This window comes from Chaetodon auriga, chromosome 2 (genome assembly GCF_051107435.1).
Source record: "Chaetodon auriga isolate fChaAug3 chromosome 2, fChaAug3.hap1, whole genome shotgun sequence".
NCBI classification, from domain to species: Eukaryota; Metazoa; Chordata; class Actinopteri; order Chaetodontiformes; family Chaetodontidae; genus Chaetodon; species Chaetodon auriga.
In genome coordinates this window covers 6,383,044-6,408,733 of record NC_135075.1, presented here as the reverse complement: position 1 = coordinate 6,408,733, position 25,690 = coordinate 6,383,044, and the positions used below count along the sequence as shown (strand labels likewise).

Below are 25,690 nucleotides of genomic sequence, written 5' to 3'. Positions count from 1 at the left end.
ACGCTCTTAGTAATGAAAACATACATTACATACATTAAAATCATCTCAGGAAGAATGTACAATGTATTGCTGTCTGATAGAACATACTCAGAATGGTACGTGTGCCATCCTTCATTTGCGTAACTGCTCGGTTTACAGATTTAATATTGCTTCAGATACGTGCCCTTCTTTCCCCTTATTCATCGCAGTGTCTGGGTTGAACCTAAAAGCACAGCTTTTCTCTGATTTTACATGTTACTACTCCTTTTCCGTCCTCTCCCCACTCTACTTCATACTCATTAGGGGCCAACCCTTGTCTGAGTGTTAGAGGCCATCTCATGTCTGTCATAGTACCCAGATAATGGCCGCCCTGCTCTTTACCATGCACCATGTTCACTGTGATCTTTGAGGACATCATTATCCTCTCAATGTGTCCCTACAGAGACTGGTGTTTCAATGTTAACCAGAGAATTTGGTGCGATTCTGCATTTTTTTTTCGTTTTCTTTGAGTGAATAATATGCTATACAATATATATATAATCTACTTTTTATATGTAGTGATGTAGTGTGAATGCACTCATTATATTTCATTTTCTTTCTTTTTTCAAAGTTTCCTCTTACCATCAGCACATTGTTCTTTCAGCCCCCATTCATAATTGCTGATATTGCTACAATATCTTGTTGTGTGCCGCATAATAAGCAGGTTTGCTATCAATTACTAGTGCAGCAGGAATGAACACCTGCCTTGTTCTCACCCCATTACCTTCCCTGGCACATTACATGCCTTTTAATATATTTAATATATCTTCGCTTTAAAACCGTGGCTTGCTTTTTTAAGGTCCCCATCAATGTGTCAATACTCTTACCTTTCTCCACAACTCAAAACAATGCAATCTTCTTATTGGGCTACATCTTTGCTCTTTCACTTGTTTCTTTTTTTTCTTCTTTAAAGCAAAAGTCATTTCCTCTGTGCCATCCCTCTCCGCTGCACATGCCCGCAGGACACACTATTTCATCTTGCTTTGAACTCTTTTAAATGTTGCGCAGTAGCAGTTTTTTATTAACATATTTATTCATTTATGACTCCTCTCAAAGCCCTGTGCATATGAGCACACCTTTATTTTCTCATTCTCTCCCTCTCCCTTTCTACCCTCTCAGCTCCCAACTCTCCACAGAGAACAGGCCTCACTAATGTAGTGTTAGTTTAATCCCTGCCATGCTGTCAGATGCTATTTTCTCTGGGTCCTTTTCGTACTACAGCAGTAGTTAGCACAGTCAGAATTTTTAGGCTCTCTTGGCTCGACAGTCCCTGTTTGGATGTTCTCCACCCTGCTTGGAGTGTTTCATCAAGGGAGTAGCTTGTCTCCAGCCCTCAAGGTCAAGGTGTCTTTCTAGCCATTGCACGGCGGATCATGCTCTTCCACTCTCCCTTCCACCCACTTCCCACCCTGATGGCAGCCACCTGTCAATGGCTGAACTCCCCCACCTAGATAATAATAACCTAGCCAGAGACTATCTTTCATCAAGTGTCCTCACCCCATTTGAATAGAGAGAATTGTGGGCAGGATGCTGAATAGACAGCTGATGGCCTCCTCCTGATGTGTGAGTTCTTGCAAGGTGGCAGTGACAGCAGAGGGGAGGCAGGGTGGGTGTATAATTGGAGCAAGGTCATGTGAAAGTTTGCAACAGTTATGCAGTCGCTTATTTCGCCTCTTGCACTGAGATTGTAATTGAATACCACTCGGAAGGAAACACACCCATGAAGCAGCTCATGTGGATAATGTATGTGGATGCTGGTCGCATGGTTCTAGGGATAGCAAATGCCTGTCTGTCGGTCGGTTCGCCACTGTGGTCCAGACTGGCTTTTCTCTCCAGCCATTGTATGGATTTTCATGAAATTTGTATCAACATTCATCTTCTCCAGAGGTTGAAGCCAACTGACTGATGTTATCTTTTGACTTTTCCTTTCTTTAGTGCCGCCATGAGGTTGAAATGTTTTAATTTTAGTAAATATCTAAAACAGTATAGAGTCCGAATGATTTTTGCTGTTCCCTTGACTTTTCATCTCGGCTACCAAACAGGTCAAAGTTTTCACTTATCCAGTGAAATTTCTCTACATCTACTCTATGCACTGATGTTTTGTACAGATATTATTGGTTCCCAGTTGAAATATGGTAATAACTTTGTTGATCCCATTACTTTTTCTCTAGTACCACCATTAGATTCATATTTATGGTTTTTGGGTGAAATATCTTAACAACCGTCGGATGAATCAGCCTGAAAAATTGGTACATTCATCCTCTGTACTTTCCCCAGCACCATCATCAGGTCAAGATTTTAATCTGTCTAATACTTAATTTATGCCCAAATACCTTCAAAACAAATGACTTTCCCATTAGCCTCAGCTGTACTTTGTGCTAACAAATGCTTGCATGCTAAAAGTCTGAATTTAGATGGTGAAGACCTGCTTAGCATCTGCATATTAGCATTGTCACTTTGAGCATGTTAGCATGCAAATATTAGCATTTAGCTCAAAGTAAGCACTGCCTTACAGAGCCACTAGCATGACTGAAGCCTCTTACTCTTAATTAAAGGATGTTTTATGTCCATATGCCAATATGGGTGCAGTCTCGTGTGATACATTGTAATCAGCAGTGTGAGGTAATTTTCCCTGTGGATGGGTGCTGATGTGTGTGTGTGGCGTGTAAACTTCCTTTCCTTACGTAATCCCTAATTTTTCACACATATCACACTCACCCCCGCCCTACCCCTCCTTCCTGCAGACAGATAAGTGGCAGACTCAAGGGGGCATCCAAGGTGCTGCATCTGTATCTTAAGTGCTCTGTCTCTCTTTCTCAGTCCTTCTTTCCCTGCTTTTGTCTCTCTCTTAATTTGAATCTGTCTCTGTCTTTCAGATGCCAAGGAGATCGTGCTAAAAGCTCAGATTCTGGCTGGTGGCAGAGGCAAGGGTGTGTTTGACAGTGGCCTTAAAGGTGGAGTGCACTTAACTAAGGAGTAAGTATGCCCCTATGTGCATTTCACACTGAGTTTCAGTAGGAGATAGATTCATGTTATTTCTCCTATGACAGCGACTTTAACAGTGAGGAGGCTCAAAGAACTCTCTGAAGACGCTCCCTAGGCACAAAGACACAGTCAGGATTACTTTGGCTGCAAATAAACAGTTTTCCTCTCTTCTAGTGTCTCGTTTTCAAACAACTACCCTCAATTAAATGTTGAAAAAGTGATTTTAAGGTCAACAGAAGCGTTACGCACCCAATCCTGAGTTTTCCCCTCTCAGGTTAATTGGGTTTTGTGTTGCCACTGAGGTTTTTGGGGCCCAGTTTAGGATTACAAAGTGTGATGGGTGTATTCCTTCAGTGAAGGCTCACTCTGAAATCTTGTGCACTTTTTAAAAGGCCAAACAACAACTTGAAAGAGCTGTTTTTTGCTCAGGCACTGCAGTTTCCGTGTACTAAAACAGTGCTATCTTTTTAGTAAAGGTACCTACCACTTACTGCCGCCTTAAAGGCATAAAGGTGATTTATGACAATTGTCCCAGACATGTATCATCGTCACCCTACTTCAGGGTTCGGAATGGCCAGAAAGTTTCTCAAAGTGAGATATGCTGAAGTTCATCGTCCCCAGACAGTGACAGGAGTGCACAGTTCACCTTCCTCTCATCTATCAAAGGATGAGTACAACCCCTGGCTTCATTTTTATTCACTTACAAAACCAGAGCAGGCTTACAGAAGCAGCCCCTGCATGCGGCCTGCTTTTAAACAGAGAGAATAAGTAGAGGTTCATTCACAACGAAGTGTCGACGCACCAGCGTGCTGTGCTTTGTCAGAATATGTTACATTAATGCCCAGAAAGTGCTGAGGCATATCTCTCTTCGGCTGAACAAAGACATAAAGAAATACGTATTTGTCTGTCTGTTCACCTCCTTTTTTCATCTTTCATTTTTTAAGTGAGTGTTTTTTCTCTGATTACTTTTTTTTTTTAATTAAGACTGCTGTTTAAAAACAGACAGTGTTTGACCTGCTTGCCTCTCTCTTTCAGCCCTGCAGTGGTTGGTGAACTGGCCAATAAGATGCTGGGTTTCAACCTGACTACCAAGCAGACACCGAAAGATGGAGTGAAAGTGAAAACGGTGAGCCACTGTGCAAGCTGAACGAATGAAAGACATACTTCTATTCTTTCGTCTTGTTTTTTTTTTTTTTTTTTGACCTCATTTCAAGGCATTTTGAGTCCAGTAATGCAGTTCTGTAAAATTAATGACTGTGAAGGCAGTCTGGCTCTATGGTTTTTGTTTTCTTTTTTCACTGGGTTTAAACAGTAGCTGTCCACTCTTGTTTACTGTGGGTTTGCGCTGGCTGGTGTTATGGCTCATTGCATAAATTGAACAGGGTCCACTGTGAATTTAAAGTGTTTGGTAAACAACTGTTCCTGTGTGCCACTAACAAGCAGGAATTTCATTTTCTTTACTTGCATGCTGCATGCAGTACCTTCTCAAAACAGACATTTCCAGGTGATGAAGCCCTCTCAGTCTGTGGCTTGTGTGTGGATCCTGCTTTCTTTCTGTGAATCTCCTCCTCTGTTTATCCCTGCTACCCCCGATTCCACCCAACTCCTGCTCCTACTCCTACTGCAGAGTTTAGATGAAATCAAATGAGAGTGACTTTTCACTAAAAGAAAAGAAAAGAAAAGCACCTGCGGACCAGGAAGTTCACAAGCTCAGAAGTAACTCCATGGCTCAGAGGCAGAGGAAAAGGCAAACAAACAACAAAATAAATTGGACAAAACTTGAATTAAATGTGAGCAGGAAGAGACTTGACCTCCAACTGGCCATCTTAATTGTTTCACCAAGAATATCCACGGAAATCAAACCTGGCGAGAGCAGCCATCGACTGACCTGAAGGATCTAGCACCAGTGTCATCACAATCTGGTCTGTCAGATGACAGCCAGACCTTGGCTGTCAACCTGCCAACGGGGTGTGCATCAACCCTCAGCCCATACTGCACCACAGAGCAGAAAACAGCACAGAAATAAGGGGGCAGTACTTCAGCATCCATGAGGATTTGCTGTCATGGTGCTAATAGAGGGATGAGGAGACAAGACTGGGTGAGGTGAGACACGAGGTGTTAAAGATGCTTGTGGAAGAGAACTGTAGGAGACAAAAACAGGAGTTTGACTGAAAACAGAAAGAACAAGACAGTGGGAATCCAATAACTTTAGTTTGAGTGAAGAATCGGGCTGCAAGTCAAACAACAGGGAACTTGAGAGAACCTTTGAGTGACTGGAGAAGACAACATTTGGACAAGGAGATAGGAGCGCTGTCTGTTCCCACGGTGGGAATAGAAAGCTATCCATCCTCATTCGCTGAGCGATAGGCTGGATGCAGAACATAACGGCTGTGCATGTTCAAACAAACACTCCATCCAGAAAACCTGCAGCCCATTAACCACCAAGCAACTGATAGTTCCCTGTCAGCTTTTTTTCCCCTCTCTTTTCCAAATGAGCCTCTTGCTTGCTTCCTCTTTGTGCTTATCTGCCGTACTCAAAACATAAAGTTCCTCTCTATTTGCCTGCCTTTCTCTCATTCGCAGCATAAGAGATTTTCTCAGAGCTATGCTTCATAGATTCTGGCAATCTATGAACACTGCTTATTTGCCTGTGTAATTGTGCTCAATCTCATATTGAGGACCTTTTTAAAGTTGCTCTCTAATGTGCCTAGAAAAGTTTTTTTTTTTTTTTTTTACGTGGGCTAAAGGAGAACCTCCCTTTACGTGATCATGACGTCAAATCAGAATTGTAGCCACATTCCTCGAGCCGCCCCTCTTTCTCCTGCTGTGCCATGTCCAGGTCATGGTTGCAGAGGCCCTGGACATCAGCAGGGAAACCTACTTTGCCATTTTGATGGACCGCTCCTGCAATGGTCCCGTCATGGTCGGAAGCCCCCAGGGGGGTATGGATATTGAGGAGGTAGCCGCCAGCAGCCCCGAGCTCATCTTTAAGGTTTGTGATTTGTGCTTTATACTCCTCACTACAATATCTAATGGGAAGAATAAGAAGTGCAAATCCCGCGCTGTCTTTGCTCAAAGATTTTCCTCCCGTAAATAAGTTTTATTTGGTTTGAATTCAGGCCAGGACTGGATTGCCCATTGGGCCTTACAGATGGAAGCTGTGCTCTGATCGTATTTCCTGCTAATTCAATTAAATTTATTGTCCTGTCTACATGTGCAGTGCACCAGCTGAACACATACAGCAATACTCTGAAGCTTAACATGAACAAACACACACAAACACACCACCTTCTGTGTTTTATTTTGGCTATTAGTTACATAGATTCCATTTGCAGAGCTTATTCCGCTGTCATCACTTGGCTGCTTTGCAACAGGTCCTTGTCAGTGTAAACAGATGTATAATTTAAACATTACAGATGGAGTTCGCCTGCATTTTCTATTGCCGTGTATCTTTCATTTGCTATAGTCTACAAATGTTGGAGCAGATTGTAAAGATCCTGCTGGGATTTATGTCATTCATTATTTCCACTGAAGATTTCAGATTATACGTGCAATACACAGCTGCATGTGTGTGTGTGGTGCTGCTGCTGTCCAACACACACGATAGAGCAGTATACCTTTCACACATCTCATTAAAATCTATTTGGTCCAGACTTAGTTTATACAGAATTGATTGAAACTGCTAACGACAGCTGCAGTTTTACTATGTTTTATTTTCTCCACCACTGTACATCCTGAACTCCTTCATCCATTTTTATACCTAGAAAAGAAAAATGATAAGAGCTTCTCTGTATCCGAAAGTCAAAGATATGATGGTCTAGTGATCATAAATCCATCGTTTCACTCCCAGCTCTCCCTTTTCTCCATGTCTGGCAGCTTGCCACTGCTTAATTATGATGTCAGCAGTTTAATATGAACATCCGCTTTGTGTCAAATTATAGTCCAGCGTTGGAGCTTCTTGTTCTCCCTCACTCCCTTTGTCCATTTTTCCTCTCCCTCTTTCTTTCACTTTCACTGCGAATCTTATAGGAAGTCATAGATATATTTGAAGGTGTGCGAGACGACCAGGCACTTCGCATGGCAGCTAATTTGGGTTTCAAAGGACCTCTGCAGAGACAGGTAATGGCCGCACTCAATGCAAAGCAGAAAGATCTACGACGCACACATGCATGCACGTATACAGAGACAGATATGTCTGCATTCACAAACAGACCAAACTTTGGCTATTATTAGTTTTCCAGAGGCAAGTTGTGAAGTGTCATTAGCAGACTCACATGCCAGGCAGTCTGTTGTCATATCTGGCAGTGACGCACAGCGCTGTGCGAGGCTGCGGGAGGTGACATGATTAATGATACCTTTAATTGACAGATCATGCCATACATTAAATCTGTGAGTGAATCACATCTCAATGAGCAACCTACAATTTTGAGGGCAGTGAAACAAAAGGTTTTTCTTGTCATGTCAAATTCTACAAATGAAAGGAATATTAAGTAAAACGAGGCCAAGGAAGAAGAGCATACAGCTCACAGTCAGAATGGGTATGTGTGCTTGGCTGTAGAGTTCATTTAAAAAACCATTTGTCTCCTGGCATCAGATCACTTATTTGTGTTCTTGCTCACAGGAACCGTGGTATGAGGAATCAGATTAGCACAGAGTCTTTCCACACATATAACACGCAGCGTCTGCGTTGTCGGTATGCTTTTCCATGGCTGCGGCAAGTCAGCTGCCAGGCTGTTTAATTTAGGGATAATTGCAGATATAAAAAAAAAACCTTTACTGCCTTGAATGAGCTATGGGATGACAGGATCTTTGTGTAGGTGCAGGTGTGTGTGCGTGCCTATATTGGTTGTGTGTGTGTGACAGAAAAAAGTAAGTGAGATTTGTGGACTGTCTGGAACTGTGCATTTAGCAGACTTGCACTGGTATGTCAAGCTGTCTTCATTACTGAAGAACACTTGCAGAAATAGAGATATCAATCGAGATCATTTTAAAATGGGGTTTTTGACAGAGATGATTTAAGCTTTGTGGCAAGTTGCTGCATTCATCTTTTACCCATGCACTGTTTGGAAATGTCAATCCTGTATGAAACAGTATTAACCAAAAACAAACAAACAAACATATGTTTGGATCCGACTGAAATGTGACTGAAATGTGCATTGTGATGTCATGTTTGTATGTAACCACATGAGATCAAAGTGTGCTAGTACGTGCTGTATTCCATTTGCCAGTTGTCACACCTTGTGAGAAAAAGTGAAAATCATTTTTCCCTACAGCACAGAGACATACACACTCATGCAAAACAAACTCAGACAGCGTGATGTTTAAGGTTATTTGCCATGTTTTATGTAGCGTGTGTCGGCGGCTGAGTGGCCTTGGTGGGGCCGGCTGCTCAGAGCCGAACCATCAGGTAATTACTGTCCTCTGTGGACCTCGCAGGCAGCAGATCAGATTAAGAGGCTCTATGATCTGTTCCTGAAAGTCGACGCCACTCAAGTCGAAGTCAATCCTCTCGGAGAGACTCCCGAAGGACAAGGTACCTTGTATCATAGAAAATGCTTGTCTTTGTGTCTTTGTGTGTGTGTGTGTGTGAGAGTGTGTGCGCAGGCACTTGGCCTCTCTCTTTGAGTGTGCATTGTGTGTGTCTGTGCATGTCTCTGTCATTAACAGCCTCTGAATCATGTCGAACATCTGGAATGTTTCAACACTTTAAATGGAGAATTCTGCATTTTTGCATGAACAGGCAGCCACCTCCTAATCAGTGACTGTGGGATGCTATCCTCCAGGTCTGAATGCATTTCAGAGTGTGAAGTGTAATTGCAACACATTGACGTCAGTTTCTTGTCAGCATGACTTCGTCTGGATCAAAATCCAACCGGCCTCAGGGAGCACAGCTCTCCAAATTCATAGCATGTTGATGTTTGTTGATGATTCCTAGTTGTTGATGATTAACTGAAGGCGTACAGTCTATCATCAACTATTAATGAGGAATTACAATGAGGAATTACAGCAACAGCTACAGACACATCCCTCATTTAACCACTCAGGGATACTCTACAAATATCTAAGACGTCGAATAAGCTCGGTGTTGAAATTCATTTTCCGTACTGTATACATACTGTGTATCAGGCCTAAGAAGTTGCTGAAATTGCTTCGATATGAATTATGTTTCAGTCTAAACAATTATTAGGATTAGTCAAACTCTTCAGCGTCAAAGTCTGAAGTTCTGTGTGTGGAACCTGAAGCTAGCTTAATGCTTAACCCTAGTAAGCTTATTTTCTACTTATTTGCTAAATATAATTGTTGGAAAATGAGATCGGCGAGATCAACCCAACTTTCTTAGAATATCTCATAATAAATACTAATATACTTAAGATATTTAACGAGCTGGACCAGAACTACTTTCGCACACTGGCCTGCAATACTTCTGTTAGAAGAGAGAAATTTAGTGTTTTGAATAGAAAATGAATTAGAAGGTTAGGAAACCATCCTCAGTTCAATGTCTTTAGAGCAGTGCAGTCTAACCTATTACATGTTCAGTCTATTGAAATGAAGTTTAAGTAGTTCGATTCAGGATAAATCTATTGTGCAGTCAAGCAAAAAATAATATCTCTACTGTCAGTCAACTCTCAGTTCTTCAAATATAAACGGTCACAGTGAGACTGAAGTCCAAATTCAGGCCTTCAGCTCATCGTTATGCTGTAAAGGCCGTGGAAAATAGCAGTCCTGATTTGGCCAAAGCACATAGATTATTATTATTATTATCAATTACTACTTGGTCTTTGAAGAGGTCTTTAAAAGTCTTAAATGGAACTCTAATTGTCTCCCAGAAGAGCTGATCCGAAACAGCGTGTGCTCAGTTTTAAAGGACGATTCTGCCATTAGTAGCTGCAGGCGTCTTTTGTGTCAAATGATAGTTTGCATGCGTCATTGTTTACTGTAGCTGTGGGTCCAGCTTACCTCAGTCCACTTTGAATAGTCTTTGCATGTGTTTACCTCCATCCCTGTCGAAAGTATTCCCTGATAGATGAAAAACATTTAAAACACAAAGAAGCGTAGAGATGTGGTAAGTTTCAGTCCCCCATTGTCACTCCCACAATAAATTCTCTCAACATGACACAAGTGGAGGTTAGCAGATTAGCATTTCAGGTGCTCACCATCCAGATGAGAAAGGCATTATATATAGTCACAATGCATATTCCCGCTATTGTGATGCTGCTTTTGTTGAACTTGCACTGAACTTTGTTTTTTCTGCGGAAGAAATAAGAATCAATGTCTTATCTGCAGCGCTCGCCACAGATTGACTGTGATGTGTCCTATCGAGACGTATTACAACGCGCTGAAGACGCATCGCATCTTTGATGTTATTTAGTCTCCTCAAAAACAGATTCTTGTTCAAAGTACGCTTTATCAAAGATTGACAAGAGAAAGTTGGGTGTTTCATGATTTCTCATGAATATTAATGGATGAAATGACTCCTTTCAAACAATGATTTTTTTTAGTGAGAGGTGTGAGTCTTTCCACCAGCAGGAAGAAGCAGTGGCTTTGATTGAGGCGGGCTTTGCAGACAAGCTTCACGTCGAAAACAATTAATTTGTTGGTTCCATCTCGTCACGTCATAAGGGAGCACAGCCATTTTCCGTCAGGCGTTAGGCAGACATGTATTGGAAAGGAACTTTTTTTTTTTTTTTGTCTCATTTGGTAGTAGCTCAGTTCATTTTGTAGATGGGCTTCAATAATAGAGGTGTCAAAACAAAAACAAAAGGAAATGCATAATGGGGGTACTCCTTTACCTGGAGGACGCGGTATGTCTTCCCTCCAGTCCTGGCAGAGGCTGCACGCTGCATGTACCATGTGTCCACAGTGTGTGTGTGTGTTTTGTTTACGTCTCTTTGTCTGTGTGTGACTCTCAAAGCCTCTTCTCATGTGTCCACATATTGTGACCTTCTCTCGCAATTACATGTGAATTATATGGCTGCAGCCTACCAGGCATAGAAAAGCTGATTCTCAAGGTTTTATGAATATGACCATATTTTCTCTTAGACCCATAATGGTTACATGTAGTGATGGTTGAATTTATTTAAATCTTTATTGTTGCAAGCAGATTACTGATGTCTGAAAGAGAAATGAACAATGAAAATGACCTCGAATTTCATTTAAATGAACAGTTTGACCTTTGAGGAAATATCGTTGCGTGCTTTCTTATCTGAGAGTTAGATGATTTTGATGCCACTCTCTATTTGTTTGGTAAATATGAAGCTACAGCCAGCAGCAGCTTAGCTTAGCACAAAGAGTGGAGATCGGGGGAAACATGCAGGTTTACGTTTGGTGATGTGCCCGGACTTTACATTATTAATACAGTGATTCCTTCAATCCTCACACAGCAACGGCAAGCCAAAACTCACATCCCCAATGAAGAAACAGTCCGCACATAACCTCCTGTGAAACTGCAAAGTGTTGGTTTTACACTAAAGCTTCTGCACGAACTAAACAAGATTTGACGCTTTGAGCTTTAACTGTGCTACTTTTGTTACCTTTAAACGGAGACTGACGTGTTTCTCCCTGTTTCCAGTCGTTATGCTGTGCTATGTACTGTACGCTGTTGAACTGCTCCTATAAGATAAGGGACAATCACTTTAAATATTGTGCGTACAAAAAGCCTTTTGACTAATTTATTACGTTTTTTTCCAGGTAGCTTCATGAGTGAAGCTTCTTTGAAATGCACTCTCTTTGAAGTGTAAAGGAAATGTCCATTTACTATAATGGTCTATCCCTTAGAGGCAATGTCAAAAACCCATTCCTTAGTGAGCCAACCTCTGAAATAATTAAGACCAGTAGGCCGAGGGGACACCACTCAGTTCATTAATTTCAGGTTTTAGAAATGATAATTAGTTGGCTTTTTATGTCTGAAGTCCTCCTTCTCTCCCCTTTTCCCTCGCCCGCTATCTCCCTCTTTCTCGCTTTTAATGCATCCTCTGCTGCTGTCTTTATTCCTAACTCTGCCTTTGTCATCTCTCCAGTGGTTTGCTTTGATGCTAAGATCAACTTTGACGACAATGCTGAATTCCGTCAGAAAGCCGTGTTTGCCATGGACGACATGACAGAGAGCGACCCCACAGAGATGGAGGCGGCCAAGTGGGATCTCAAATATATCGGACTGGACGGAAACATTGCCTGCTTTGGTATGGAGAGAAAACCCTGCTACAGAACTCATTCCTGCACACGCACGGCAAGCATTAAATGAATTGTCCCATAAGCGACCCCCTCCTGGCATAAGGCTTTAACGCGTCTCTTAAGTCACATAAGTGAAAAGCTCGGACACAGTTAAAACTTAGTCAGAGTAAAGGCAGCCTGGGCTTTCCTCCAGTCCACATTACAAGCAGCTTTCTGAGGACTCCAGAAGGAATGTTGCCGTAACCAATGCGTTCTAATTAGCTATAATCCGCCCAGAAAGTCTCCAGTGAGCCAGATTGTTAGCATTCTCATTAAAGGCCCCCTCTCTTGTCATAAATCAAAGCTTTTACAGTGTACAGCAGCACTAACAGGTGCTCTCGCATCTTACCCCGTAGCCTCATAAACACATTAGATGTCTGTTAGCACTACCCCCCACCCCCCCACCCTCCCTACACACACGCACACGCACACACCCATTCTGCATCCCCAGCTCCCAGCCTCTCTTAAAGTAACAACAGCTTTTAAGGCCCTGCAGCTTCCTTGAGAGCTCTGTAAGCCACCAAAGTGACAGCTGTTAAAGTGAATTTCCCTTTTATTGAGACCTCGGTCGGGGAGCTTGCCAGGACGCAAGTTCAGCTTAGCTAAACCAAATGAGGTAAGACATTTTTGTGCACTTGGCACCCGCACAACTCAGCAGGGTAGCCGTGCTGGCAGTTGGCTAAATGATGACACAGGCCGCAGAAAAAAAAAAAAGAGGAGAAGAACCTCTTTTAATCAACGCTCTTTTCTCTGAAGTCGAGAGTGGAGACAAAATCAAATTTTCTGTCTTGCACGACTTGAAGTATTGAATGTTCCTGATTAGAAGATTTCCAACCGATTCACTTTTTAAGTGTGACTTTTTATTTTTTCTGTAGCTGTTTGCTCTTGGTTAATAATTCAGTGCTGGATTCCTTTGTGGGTGTTTCTTACAGTGCATGTCATCTTTCCTTCACCTCCTGCAGTGTTATTTTAATGAACTCATCCAGAATCAAGGTAAATGTGACCATTAGAGGTATACTATTTTCTTGACAAACAATGTATATGTTCATACAAAGTAATCCCTCTCGATCAGTACTTATGACTGACTGGCGGTGTGTGACAGCCTGCCTGCAGAGACCCTGCCCTCTGTCTTTTTTTTCTTCATATTTTGCTGCGGTCGGGGTGTTTCTGGGCTGCAACCTTTGGGCAGTTGGTATTTAGCCCTTCAGCCAATAACAACGTGCAGGTGAGATCAGGACTTTATGAAAGGGTAGCGACCAGGTGCCAGACCATAAGCAGCATGCATCCAAGAGGAGGATGGAAATGGTGGATGCAGGAAAACTCTTTGTTTACAAACACTAACCAACAATCCTGCAGACTCTATTTTTAGGGACAGATTTCCTTCATTACACCTAATAATCAAGTTTGATACATGGTAAATTAAATTATTCATTATTAGTACACTTGATGCCGTTAGTCTCACTAAATACGTGTCTGCCTTTTAGTTATCCTCAGTGCACATTTTGGCACATGAACTGAACTGACGCAGTTCATTTTTACAGTGAATGGAGCCGGTTTGGCCATGGCCACATGTGACATCATTGACCTGCATGGAGGAAAGCCCGCTAACTTCCTGGACCTGGGGGGAGGTGTCAAAGAGAGGCAGGTGTACGAGGCCTTTAAGCTGCTCACTGCTGATCCTAAGGTAGGGACGAAGTGTTCAAGAAATGTTTTTCTTGCAAGGCTTGACTGTAACAACTGAGTACATAAGCCAAATTGGTTGCTCATTTTCAAGCATGTCTTTCGCAAAAAAAAAAAAAGAGCTGTTTTACCACCTGTTGAATTGTCCTCAATATTGCTGTCACGTATTTTGTCATAGCACATTGATAAAGCCCTGACTATCTGGTTAGCGCTTTGTCACTTAGACAACAGTGCTCATTAGACAAGGGACCTTGGCATATGTCCATGTTTCAGTGAGCGAAACAGAGTCTGGGCGTCTGGGTGATTATATGCCATCATTTTCAGTCGCAGTGGTGTGATGAATCTCTGCTCTGCGCTCTGCAATAAGAGTTGGCTTTTAAAGAGTCACACATGCATCCACACATGTGCCTATTAACAACTCAAAATGAATGCTCACATGCAAATTTAACTCACAGCATGCCTCTGGAAGTCTTGCAGCATCGGATGAGTGGCAGTTTGGGGTGTTTTACAAGTGATCCAGCTCTATGTTCAGAAAGCTAATAACTCCAAACTAAACAACATGAGCCTTGTAACGATACCGCAGTGCCGATTGTGTGTTGACAGTCATCACACCGCTAATTCCCCCGCTGCTGTCACTCCCACATTCCTGGACTGATCTCCGGTTGTCTCTGTGTTATCATCCCTGGCAAGCTTGGTTGTATGGAATATAGAGAAGCATTTGATAGCGACTCCATCCTCTGCCCCTTCTTTATTTCTATCTTTATTTACACATGCTGATTTGACTTGACGGGAAATCTTTCGAACGTGTGTTTCATGCTAATTTTTAAAGATATCTAAACATTTGGGATTTGCCACGTTCAACAGCCGCTTCATGGGTTACTTATCTACCAGAGAGGTGGCATCTCACACTCTCACACACTCCCTTAATTTAACATGCCTTAATATGATAATGCTAGCTTACTGAATTTACACGTGCAGACACAATGGAGAAGCTGTGAATACAGACTGATACGCAGTCTGCTCTTAAAATAGATATTCTGTCAATATTACACCTCTAGAAAACTCTATTTCATCTAAACCTAATACTCAGTTGTAGAATTTTTCACTCTGTGTGAGTTGTGAGGGACATTTTTTAAGTTCTGTCTTATATTCATCGCACAGCAGTGCACAGACTGGTGTTTCACACCTTTACAGATGAATGTTAAAAACCAACCAACCTTAACACTCCAGCGTGTGATTCATTGCTTCGCTCAAGTTTCCACTGTGTGTAGATTCTGTTCGGTCTCACGTGAATTCAGCCCAGCGGTCTGTAGCCGAAAATAAAAATGAATATGGTGGATAGAAAAGAAATGCAATCAATAGGGGAGAAAGAAAACTACAAAGACTTGTCGCTCTCTCCTGATACGGGGCCATCGTCTATTACTATTACGTATTACTGAATGCTTTTAAAACGAGGTGGAATTCTGCAGAGGCACAATCAGGTTTTAAAGTCTGCATTCATTGTTGCCCCCACCCAAAAAAAAACGCTCCCGCGTGGACAAGAGGATCCTCCTCTACCCTCCTCCTGTTCCTCCTTCTCTCTGTCTTGGGCTGATTCCCCAGATCCAGATGGGGGAGTAAGCCTGCTGTCTGTTCCTCCTGCTGCTGTATATGGAAATAGAGACCAGGAGCTCCTCCCAACAAGGGAAAAAAGTGGAATAGGATTGACATTAAACTGGGTTGGAAGCACCATTAGCATTTCAACCAGGGGAGCAGAGAAACCTGCTCAGGTCTGTGGAGGGAATGTTAATCATTTCACAATAAAAGCGAGAGAGACAGAGCAGCTCATTTGCATTTAGTAATTTTTTTTTTCTTATCTCCACAAATTACCACTCCCGAACAGCAAAAATGTGTGTGCAGAAATACAAAATTGAAATCAGGCTCTTGCCTAGGTGAATGTGACAACGCAAAGTTATTGATTCCACGTGTCAATAAGTTTTTGGAAAGAGCACTGTTCTGCTTATTTGCCTGAAATATCAAGGCAATCAGTGCCGATGGCCTTCAAATACGCGACCTATAGTTGACAGTTGTTTCGCCGTTTGAAGTCCCAGATGGACTGCTTTGCTTTCATTTCACATCATTATTGTTCTGCCTATTTTTTAAAAAAAACAACAGCATATGTTACAAGACTGCTTATTTCCACCAGCGCTGCCACGAGGAAAATGAGTTCCACAGCAGCTGCAGGGAACGGCACTTCATGTTCTGCTGCATATATGTGTGCGTTTCATAAGAGGCCACGGGGAAGGTTAGAATGGTTTCTCCGCTGTGGAGAAGTCATATCAGACAGGCGGTATAGCAGGAAATATCCTGCTCTAATGACGCCATACATTTCAACAAAAACAGGTATTTCGGTGTCTGTCTTCCACTCTTTCTTCCTCAGTCGCTTTTTTTTTTGCTTTGGTCTCCCTCCCTCCGTCTTTCTCGCTCTCTTCCTCTCAGTCTCCGCTTTGATGTCTCAGGCTCATTGTGCTGAGAGGAGTGGAAGTGATGTGAGTGTACTGCTCGCACTGAATAGCCGAGACGGAGTCTGGGATGACAAAGCCTCCTTTTTCTTGTTTGCTCACTTCTCCAGTGTCTACCCTTACAGCATTCATTACCTTAAACATCTTTATTCTCTGAGAGAACAGGGAAGAGGGAAGAGATGAAATGGGATACTATATGCGAAGTGGGAACAACATGGGGGGAAAAAAAAAATTCAAAATGAAATGATTGAGACAAAAAAAAAAAAATCATAAAGCAGTGTGTAGCCCAGCGTGCCAGTTAAATATGTGAGATGTGATGTAGCTCAGCTGAGTGTACTAGACCATTCAGCTTTGTTTGAATTTCGGCCCCTGGCTTTTTAAGCGGGGACATATTTATTTTTCATGCTAAAATAAATAGCTCCACTTTCTTCATATCCACGTATAGAACAGTTTGTTGACAGAATGGCTGAATTTATTGAGGTTTCCCTCACATCACCTGCAGGCACGAAGCAGGACCAGGCAGCAAATACCGACAGCCAAATAACCTCGTTATTGCCTTGTGCCAGTGCTGTAAAGAAAGTGGCAGATGGATGCTTTGTCCAACTCAACATCCATTTTGTTCTCTGGGCTTAAGGCAGTTTTCTGTAATTTTTATGGACTAGAGTAAATGATGACATTTTTCTAAAACACACCCTTGTTGTTGGTGTGTGTCAGTACAAGGGCCACCACTATATCAAACTATTAATTAACATGGGAAAAGTCTGTACATCACAACAGCATCATTAGAATAATATTTCAAATTAATCACTGTGTGGATCCATCCTCGTTTGTGAACAACCTTACAAGGATGTTCCTTCCAATCATGATACTATCACCAATGAACCTGTTTACCTGTGGAATGATCCGAACAGGTGTTTTTGTTACTTGTGTTCCAACTTGTTTGGAACGAAGAAAAACAACAACAACAACAGAAAAAAAAAAAAAATCTGTTTTGTTCATGTTTTTGCACAGCATCCCAGCTTTTTTTGGAATCACTGTTGTGTAAGCCAATAGCACAACATCTTAATTCTGCCATGTTGCAGAGTAGCGTGGTGACTGTGGAGATCAATTGTGAGGTCAGCTGTGTCAGCTGGTTATCAGCTTTGTGTTTCTATTCACAATCAACACACTCTCAGTCCGTTTTACAGAATGCAAAGTATTTCAGTGAACCGCGGATGGATGAAGTCTTTCCCTCTCAGAGTAACGTTTTGTTCTCCTGACACTGGCAGAGAGCCAGTCACATTCCAGCTCTTGTGTGTTGTGAATGTTCTGCCTGCCGCTCAGTGTTTCTGTGTGCCTGTGAAACAAAAAGTAAATGAAGTGGAAGAACAAAAATATACTGTAAGAAAAAAAAAATATAAAAATAATGCAACTTTTAAAAGTCAAATGGCGACTCTCGGCCCATTTAGCATTTCCTGGTGATATTATTATAGTTAGATGAGCACAAACTGGCGTGTTGTGGCACATCTAGTCTGCGTGCATACATTACGAAACCTACAGTATGTAACTCTGTGTGAAAGCTTGCAGTGTGTGTGTTTGCTGTCTCAGTCGTTACCTAAAGGTCTGGTGCATGATGCTGTAGTTCGTGGCACTGCTGCGGTGGTGAAGGCGGAGCAGGGATGGAAAGTGAGGAGGCCCCGCCCTAAGGTGAAAACACAGATTGGCACATTAGCATTAGTTCAGATGGGTGACCCACCCGCCTCCTGGGCAAGTGTGTGGGTGCGTGTATAGGCACACACGCATGCTTCTGGGGACATTACATAGTCTTATATTCATTTCTTAGAGACTTGCCCTAACCATAACCAAGTCTTCACTCTAAAATTTAATGATTTACATTATGAGAACGTGCATTTTGTCCCCCTTAAGGAAGGCAAGTCTACACAATGTCCTCATAATGAGTAATATATGGCTATGTGTGCGTGCGTGCTTATGTGTGTGCAATGCTTAGTGTTTTGTTTGCGTTTGCACCTCCTCCTGTTTGTGTGGGATTATTGTGCACGTCTCCCAGTGCTTCAGCCCTTATTGCCCTCAAGCAAAACTACATGCTATTTTCCTTCTTTCCAGTTCAGTGACTCTGCTTTAACTCACCTGCGTTCCCTCTTTAACCACTTTACTGCTTGTTGCTGTGACACTCCTGAACCTAACCAGCTCTAAGTCCCATCTCCCCCTCTACAGGGGACACACCACTACTACTACCTTTCCAACACTATCTTCTGTTTTCTGTGAAGGTGCCATTATTGGTTTTACTCAGCACTACTTCCATGGTGATACATACCTGGACTTTTATAGCGGTGCCACAGTGTGTCTTCCTGCCAGTCTCTTGTGGTTCCTTCAGCTCTTTCCGTTTCTATGTGTTCTTTCTCCCAGTCCCTCTCTTCTTTGTATCTCTCTTTTCTTCCCTGTAGCCTTTCATCTAGCTAAATCCTGTTAAAGTCAATGTGAGGAGCTCCCCCTCAGTTTCATGCCCGCTAGCTAAATCCTGCAGGAGCAAAGGCACTGCCATTCTCATCCTCACATGGAGATGTCTGAGGCCATGTCCAATGTGCCTCAAGTCCTCAACATGTATGGAGTCACAGCGAGGCAGTGGCTCTGGTCCAAGCCAGGTGAACCAGAGAAATGCACTGTGAAAGGTGCCCCATCCTGTCTTCAGGCTGGATGGGAAAGGACAGAGCTCTCTTTTACAGGCCTGTGTCCTTGCAGTGCTGCAGCACATGACTGTGATGCAAATCACACAGACCACTCAGTCACAGCGCAGAAACACAAATGGATGCAAAAACATGCTTGTATTGTGGCATCCACATCATACACACATCCACACACACATGCAGCCCTCCAGGGACCCCAGCAACTTTTAATCACAAGAGTCACCTGTGATGTTAGAGCCCCATGGTGTGTTATTTTGGAGGCAAAGAAATCACCTTTTTGCCTGAAGCCGAGGGCCCCGGGGGGGAAATGCTGGTTGCCTGTGCCATAAACACAAGCAATGCAAAGCCGCTGAGAAAAGGAGGGAAAGGAAAAAAACAAGCTACCATGGTAATGGAGTTCATTCCCAGAATGCAGAATACTACACAAGTACTAAACAGGGGGGCCAGCCACGGAGGAGCGAGCACTTAGTCCAGCCATCACACTGGGGCTACCATATTGAGGCCAGGCAGAGCCACAGACAGAGTGAACGTTGCTTATAACAGGCATGGGGCTTTAAGTGCTTTAAGGGAGAAGTGGCTCTCTGGGTGATATATGTCCTTTTCAGTTATATGCTGTACAGGTCATTGTATTGGTTTGCCATTATAAGAGAAAGGCCCTACCTGCATGTAATGGTTTTCCTGCAGATTTGCTAACAGTGCATTAAAATCTTGCTGTAGTGACAGATATAGGGTTGGGTTTTTGTCTATCATGGGACCTCTTCTGCTCTACTACATTTAAAACCATGGCAGCAATGTGTGCAACTTATGTTACAGGCTAAACCCAGAGTGCACTGACCCTGTGTTAGTCCTTGAAATGTGTTCACCATGAGCCAAATGCAGTGTAATTGGACGCCGTGTTCAGCTCTATGTATTAATGTGTACGATTTCTTTTTCTGTTGCATAGCTTGTGCGTGCGTGGGTGTGCGTGTATGCATGCATTAATGTAAGTACACATTCCAAGGCTGTCCATTCAAAGTTTTCAAGATATGGGGCAAAATTTCAAAACTCAGTTGTGCAACCGTAGAGAAGCATACAGGTATAGACTGATGCAGAGTGAGTGAATGGGCTGAGTGAAGGGGAGCCGCCCCTTTGCTTGGTGAACTCACGTGTCAGCTGGACCCTTCAGATAAACAGCTCTCGCCCATTTCTTAGCTAAGTACAGCCTAGCTTTGATAAATCAGAGTTCAGCCTCACCAGCAGTTGTCCTGTTTTTGTTTTCTTTCCAAACATGACATCAGTTGACAGGAAGCAGCAGTGTTAGATTTAGATATATTCTGTTTTTCTTTACCACATTTATTTTCCATATATTCTCTGAACAAGTCTCTAGCAGCCATGAAACTAAGGAAGTTTTTGCATGATTACCACCGACATTCATACCATTGTCAAGTTATACTCCTGCTCCGGATTTACGGGACAGCTCATCCTTTTTTCTTGTCTTTTTTTCTTTTCTCTCTTTATAGTCAATCCGCTTCCACTTTGCTCTGTTTACTTTGTTGCAGTCCAGTTTTGTTTTTTGTAAAAGTAGTAAGAGGTCTTAGTAGAGTTAATGACATTTGCAGTAGAGATAGTTGAAAACCTGCATTGTCCTTAAAGATCAATATAGCTGCACATCCCTCATAATGAAGGTAAGTCAACTCATAAGTGCAACCATAAATCAAGACAGCCAGGTATGAATGCTGCTAAACATTTCCAATCATCATTTAATGTTACATTCTAGTAGCATATGAGACAGACACACAGAGCGCACATGTGGGCGAGCAAGAACGATTCTGCTGCAGAGTCTAACATGTACGTTAGATGAATGGAGACACGCTTAATGGTATGCATTTTAAATTGGTTTATATTTTCAATTTCACAGAACCTCTTGGACATGGGCAGAGTTACAGACTTCTGACTTGAATATTTGTATATTGAGTTTGGCAACAACACACAGCTTCCACACATACGCTGCCCCGATCTCCCACTAATATGTATACGCACATTCTGTGTTGCCTAAACTCTTGAACCCAGTCTCTGAAAATACATCAAAATAACATCCGCACACTGTCATGGACCAAATAACAAATGTATGCACACATCATGAATTTGGGCAAAAATGTACACTTTGCACCTAAGGGGGAAGGTCCAAGACATAAGTGAAGGACAAATGAGGTTGTTAGACTTCATACATTCTCCCTCTCATTCCTCTTGTGAAGGTTAATTTGAGGAAGTGAAGGAATTGTCCAGAGATGCACCGTGCAGCTGATGACTTGTCAGATTGATTTGCCCTTCAGGGATCTCAAGCCTTGTCTGTCGCCTCCATTTGATTCTGGCTTAGGATAGCACAGCATGCTTTTAAAGAATCATGTCATGTTCCTCTGCACCGCCAGTAGACAGCACTATTACTTAACCGTCACATATGCATAAAGACCACGGATTCTTAATTTATTCACCTTATCCCAGCCCCTCGTCTTGGTACCAGTTCATCCCCCGTTGAGTCTCTCACACACAGACCCACCCACGGACACACAGACAGGTCCCATGGGTATGTCTGATTGAGCTTTCTCCTGTCTGCCATTCCTCATCCGTGGGAAATCAATAGAGGATCTGGGATTGGAGCTGGGGCTAATTGAGCTCTGCTCTCTTCGTTCTCTTATTGCTGCCAGGAGTGTTTTGTCATCGCAGCACCTGGTTCACACCATGGGGCCAGGGGGAGCCAGCCAGTGATCAGATAGGGCCTTTGGATGCCACAGGGAGGAGTGCTGTGTGTGATTGAGTGACCTTGTGAAGTCGAGTGCTCAGAGGAAGGGCATAGCAAAGAAGGCCTTCATTTATTCTCATATGCCTCTGCAGGAGCTCTTACTGTGATATCAGAGGAAATAGAAATATATCTTGTGTTGCGCAGTTTAGGAAGTCAGAATCGTTACAGTAGTGATTATCACTCTGGATTTCATGTAACTCAGCTCTCTTAACTTTTTACTTGCTGCAGTGAAGCAGCTTCTTTGTGGAACACTGCATAATCGTTATTGCATCCATTTGCATGTATTTCACATCGTACCACTAACCAGGAGACATCCGAAGAACAGATCAAAATGAACTTAAACCATTGCCTTGGCACTATCACTAACACACCAGTCTCTCCAGCTATAAATATCATGCCATAAGAGCGGTGCTTCCGCTGTGTTTACTCTTCACACATGGTTTCAACATAGCCATGGATCAGTAGCCCGTGATAATGCCTCATATTAAATGTGAGCATGCTGTTGCTCGCCAGTTTTATCCTTACAAACCGCTTTTCTACTCCTCTCAGTATTATAAATGAAGATTCCTTCCATCCAAACCATCTGCTGTCATTGCTCCACCCTTTGCCACCATTCCAGTTCTCCATCTCTCCATCTGTCCATGTTCCAAGGCTTGAGGGAGTGACACCATCACAGGCAGCCATGTCCAGTGCTGAGAGACATTGTGGGACTGTTAGACCTCCCTCATTTCATGCTTCCCGACATTTACGTGGGCACATGTTGGGGGATTATGGGAGGCCATTCAAATACCCGGTTGATGAGATCATTCATGCTCTCTGAGCCATGCACTGACAACACAAACGTTGCGCCCTTTCCTGTCTTCTAGGACTGATATTGAGAGTAATGTTTTTGAAGCCGCTTGTCGAGGTTAAGCCTGCATCATTAAAAGGCAGGTTAATTGCTGTTGAATGTTGCTGTAAATTAATGAGCAGAATAAAAAAAATGATAGCCAGCAATCTTAACAACATGCCATAGCCTTGAAAATGTGTTTTTTCTTAGCTGTTTGACTGGAGATGGTTAAAGTACACCTCACATCATTAACTGCAGTAGAGGTCACTGTGAGATACACAATTCACAGGAGGCGCAGGTAGAAGAGTGCCGCAATATCAACATATATTAGCAGGTACTTTGTGAAATACACCCTGAAATTAACAATCTGTCATGCCGGGAAGTTTTTGCTTCCAGAGGCTCACATGAGATTCTGCGAAGGCTGGGAATTATATGGTATTTCACAAAAGGACTGTCATCCTGAGGGAAACTCAGAAAACAGAACATCGTAGTATTAAACCAGAGCTCAGATATACTTTTGCACCATATGGCTGAGGATTGAAAGGATAATTAATATCTGATGCCGCTGCCAACTTCCTCGTAAAGAGGTGCTCCAGTGAGTTTTGTATTGCACATCCATAAAGTTGGTTAACTCACAAAAAAGAAGAAGCTCCGATAATGCACCTCAGTAGCATCTTTCATTGGACACTGTTGCTTTGGAAAGCCACAGGAGACATTATGCTACTGTTTTCACAGTCTGAGCAAACTGAACTTTATGTGTAAAATCAGTGGAGAGCCCCCTTTATTTTTTTTATTGAACAGTCTGACAAAAGTTAGATTGCCCAGCCTTATTGGTAACAGATGACACTCACAAAAGGGAGATAGAGAACTGAAGCTAAAGGCTGTTATCCTGCTAATAGTCTAATATTGGCAACACCACAGACATAACCTTATTGTGACCACACCCAGACAAACCATGTAAATGCTTTTAATTTTGTTTGGACTAAATAGATGATGAAAAACAGATTGTGTTGTAACAGCTCAAGTCCTCACACTTTTATTACAAGACTGCTGATATGACATTGTGCATCACAGGGTCAGTGGAAGAGAACATTACTGTAGTATCGAAATTAAAGTGAGCATTGATGCTGTTTTCCAAACAGCGCTGAGGATAGACGGGTCATTTTAAGATTAGCCTTGATCATTTTGTGTTGCGTGTTTTTCTGTAGCTGCTATGCGAGCATATTTAATCCAGCACCAGTCAGTATCTGTGTATGCATCCAGTTGTGTGTGGATTATATGCTTGTGCCCAGGCTCTTGATGCTTTGTGTTTGTTCTAACATGGCCCAAGGCTCTTAATGACTTGCATTAACCTTCTGATTTTAGTCAGACCCAACTCTCAAATCCAGCAGCCCTTCTGCCCTCTCTCTTGTTTCAGCCTCCTGGGTTTCGGGCAGGGTCATAGGTTGAGACACCAGCTCCTCTTTGCTGTCTGCCTCCGTAACACCCTCAGTGACACTGTAGTGTTTTGCGTCATCCAAGGTTGTAACATTTTTGTCCGCTCTATGGAATGTTGAAATGAAGATTTTCTCACTTAAATTAGAAGAATCTTACATGATATTCAGCAGACAGCCAGCAAATACCAAAACTCTTAAAGCTTTGTAGCCTAATGAGCAAACATTCGCAAGTGTAGTTCGTCTGTTGAAATGTCCTGTCTCTCCTCAGTGCCCATCCTCCCCACTCGTGGTGTTTCAGGTATTTGTTGCTTTGTATGGCGAGACATGCCGGCAGCAGTACAGCGAGAGATTATTGTCGGTGTAATTGGCTTTTCCAGGCCTGATTTGATACGAGCCTCTTGTCTGATCCACACACTTCTTTATTATCGAGCGTAATGGGAAGACGTTGAGACTCACATGAAACATTCGCTTCATCGCATCTCCGGAGAAATCGCCTCTTTCTTCTTTGTTTCTATGCTCAGGGTCAGGATAGAAGGCAGCGTGTCTGTGTTAAAACGAGATACTCGCAGCATACCCACATACGCAGAAACAGACATATATTAGCATTACACATATACCGCAGAGAAAAGAAGGACAATGGTCTTGAATTCTGAAAGCAAATATACCTTATTTTAATAGTCTGTACATTTAACCAGTCATAGATATGTGAAGATTCCGGGAGAGTTAATACTCCTCATTGATGATCAACTATTATGTACTACCTCACATTATCCATGGTCTTATTGTCCGTGCCTTCCTGGTAATTGACAGCCGGTGGGAAGAGCCAAATTTGGCATCAGATGATATGATCCAGTTCGGTCCCCAGGACGCTGTCCAAGCTGACATGACTGTCTACCATTGCAGCAGTCTGCCTTGTTCGCCGAGCAGCAGAGGCAATGTAGAACACGGCTCTCCTATGCTCTTATCTCAGTCAATATCTGCTACTGCCTGAGGAGGAAACAGATGGACAAGAGAATTGCAATTGGACAACTGAGAAGTACTGTAAAGGAAGGGAGGAGATTGTGATGAGTTTGTCTTTTTGAGGACATTTTACGTATTTACAAAATATCAATTCGTCAACACAATAACAAATGACAGGTGACATTAAATACTAGAAAAATGCAGATAGAAAATGATGCCAATCAAAACACAACACGCTGAAATGATGTCATTCTGTCCATTCTTTCTTTCCTTTATTTTCTAAAATGTATAGGCTTATATTAAGACAACATTCACACTCCCAGAATGTCTATCATGCCAGTTCCTCTTTTTCATTGTCATTCTAGTGTGGTTATGAGTGATAGGACATTTGCTTCAATAGAGGTTTGGTTGCCACGACAACAACCTCTGAGACCTTATACTCTCAGATTTATTCTAAGCACTATAACACACAGTATCAGTACTCAATGCTTTTTCACCTTAATTGACTCTCCATGGATCCTGGTTGATGCTTTCGTTCAAGAAGTTAAAGTTTCCATTGTGATGCCTACTTAAGTCCTATTTGGAACATTCACTGCTCTCTGTCACCT

The 25,690-nt window shown here is 42.5% G+C and overlaps 1 protein-coding gene across 1 annotated transcript in view; it reads left to right on the top strand.

The window, feature by feature from the left end:
• The window catches only part of suclg2 (succinate-CoA ligase GDP-forming subunit beta), an 88,667-nt gene that overhangs the window by 37,025 nt on the left and 25,952 nt on the right, over positions 1 to 25,690 (top strand). The window contains exons 3-9 of the mRNA XM_076751367.1: positions 2,895 to 2,994; positions 4,039 to 4,129; positions 5,843 to 5,995; positions 7,033 to 7,122; positions 8,440 to 8,536; positions 12,021 to 12,182; positions 13,755 to 13,897. Coding sequence (XP_076607482.1) covers positions 2,895 to 2,994; positions 4,039 to 4,129; positions 5,843 to 5,995; positions 7,033 to 7,122; positions 8,440 to 8,536; positions 12,021 to 12,182; positions 13,755 to 13,897 — 836 coding nt within the window. The remainder of the gene's footprint in view (positions 1 to 2,894; positions 2,995 to 4,038; positions 4,130 to 5,842; positions 5,996 to 7,032; positions 7,123 to 8,439; positions 8,537 to 12,020; positions 12,183 to 13,754; positions 13,898 to 25,690) is intronic.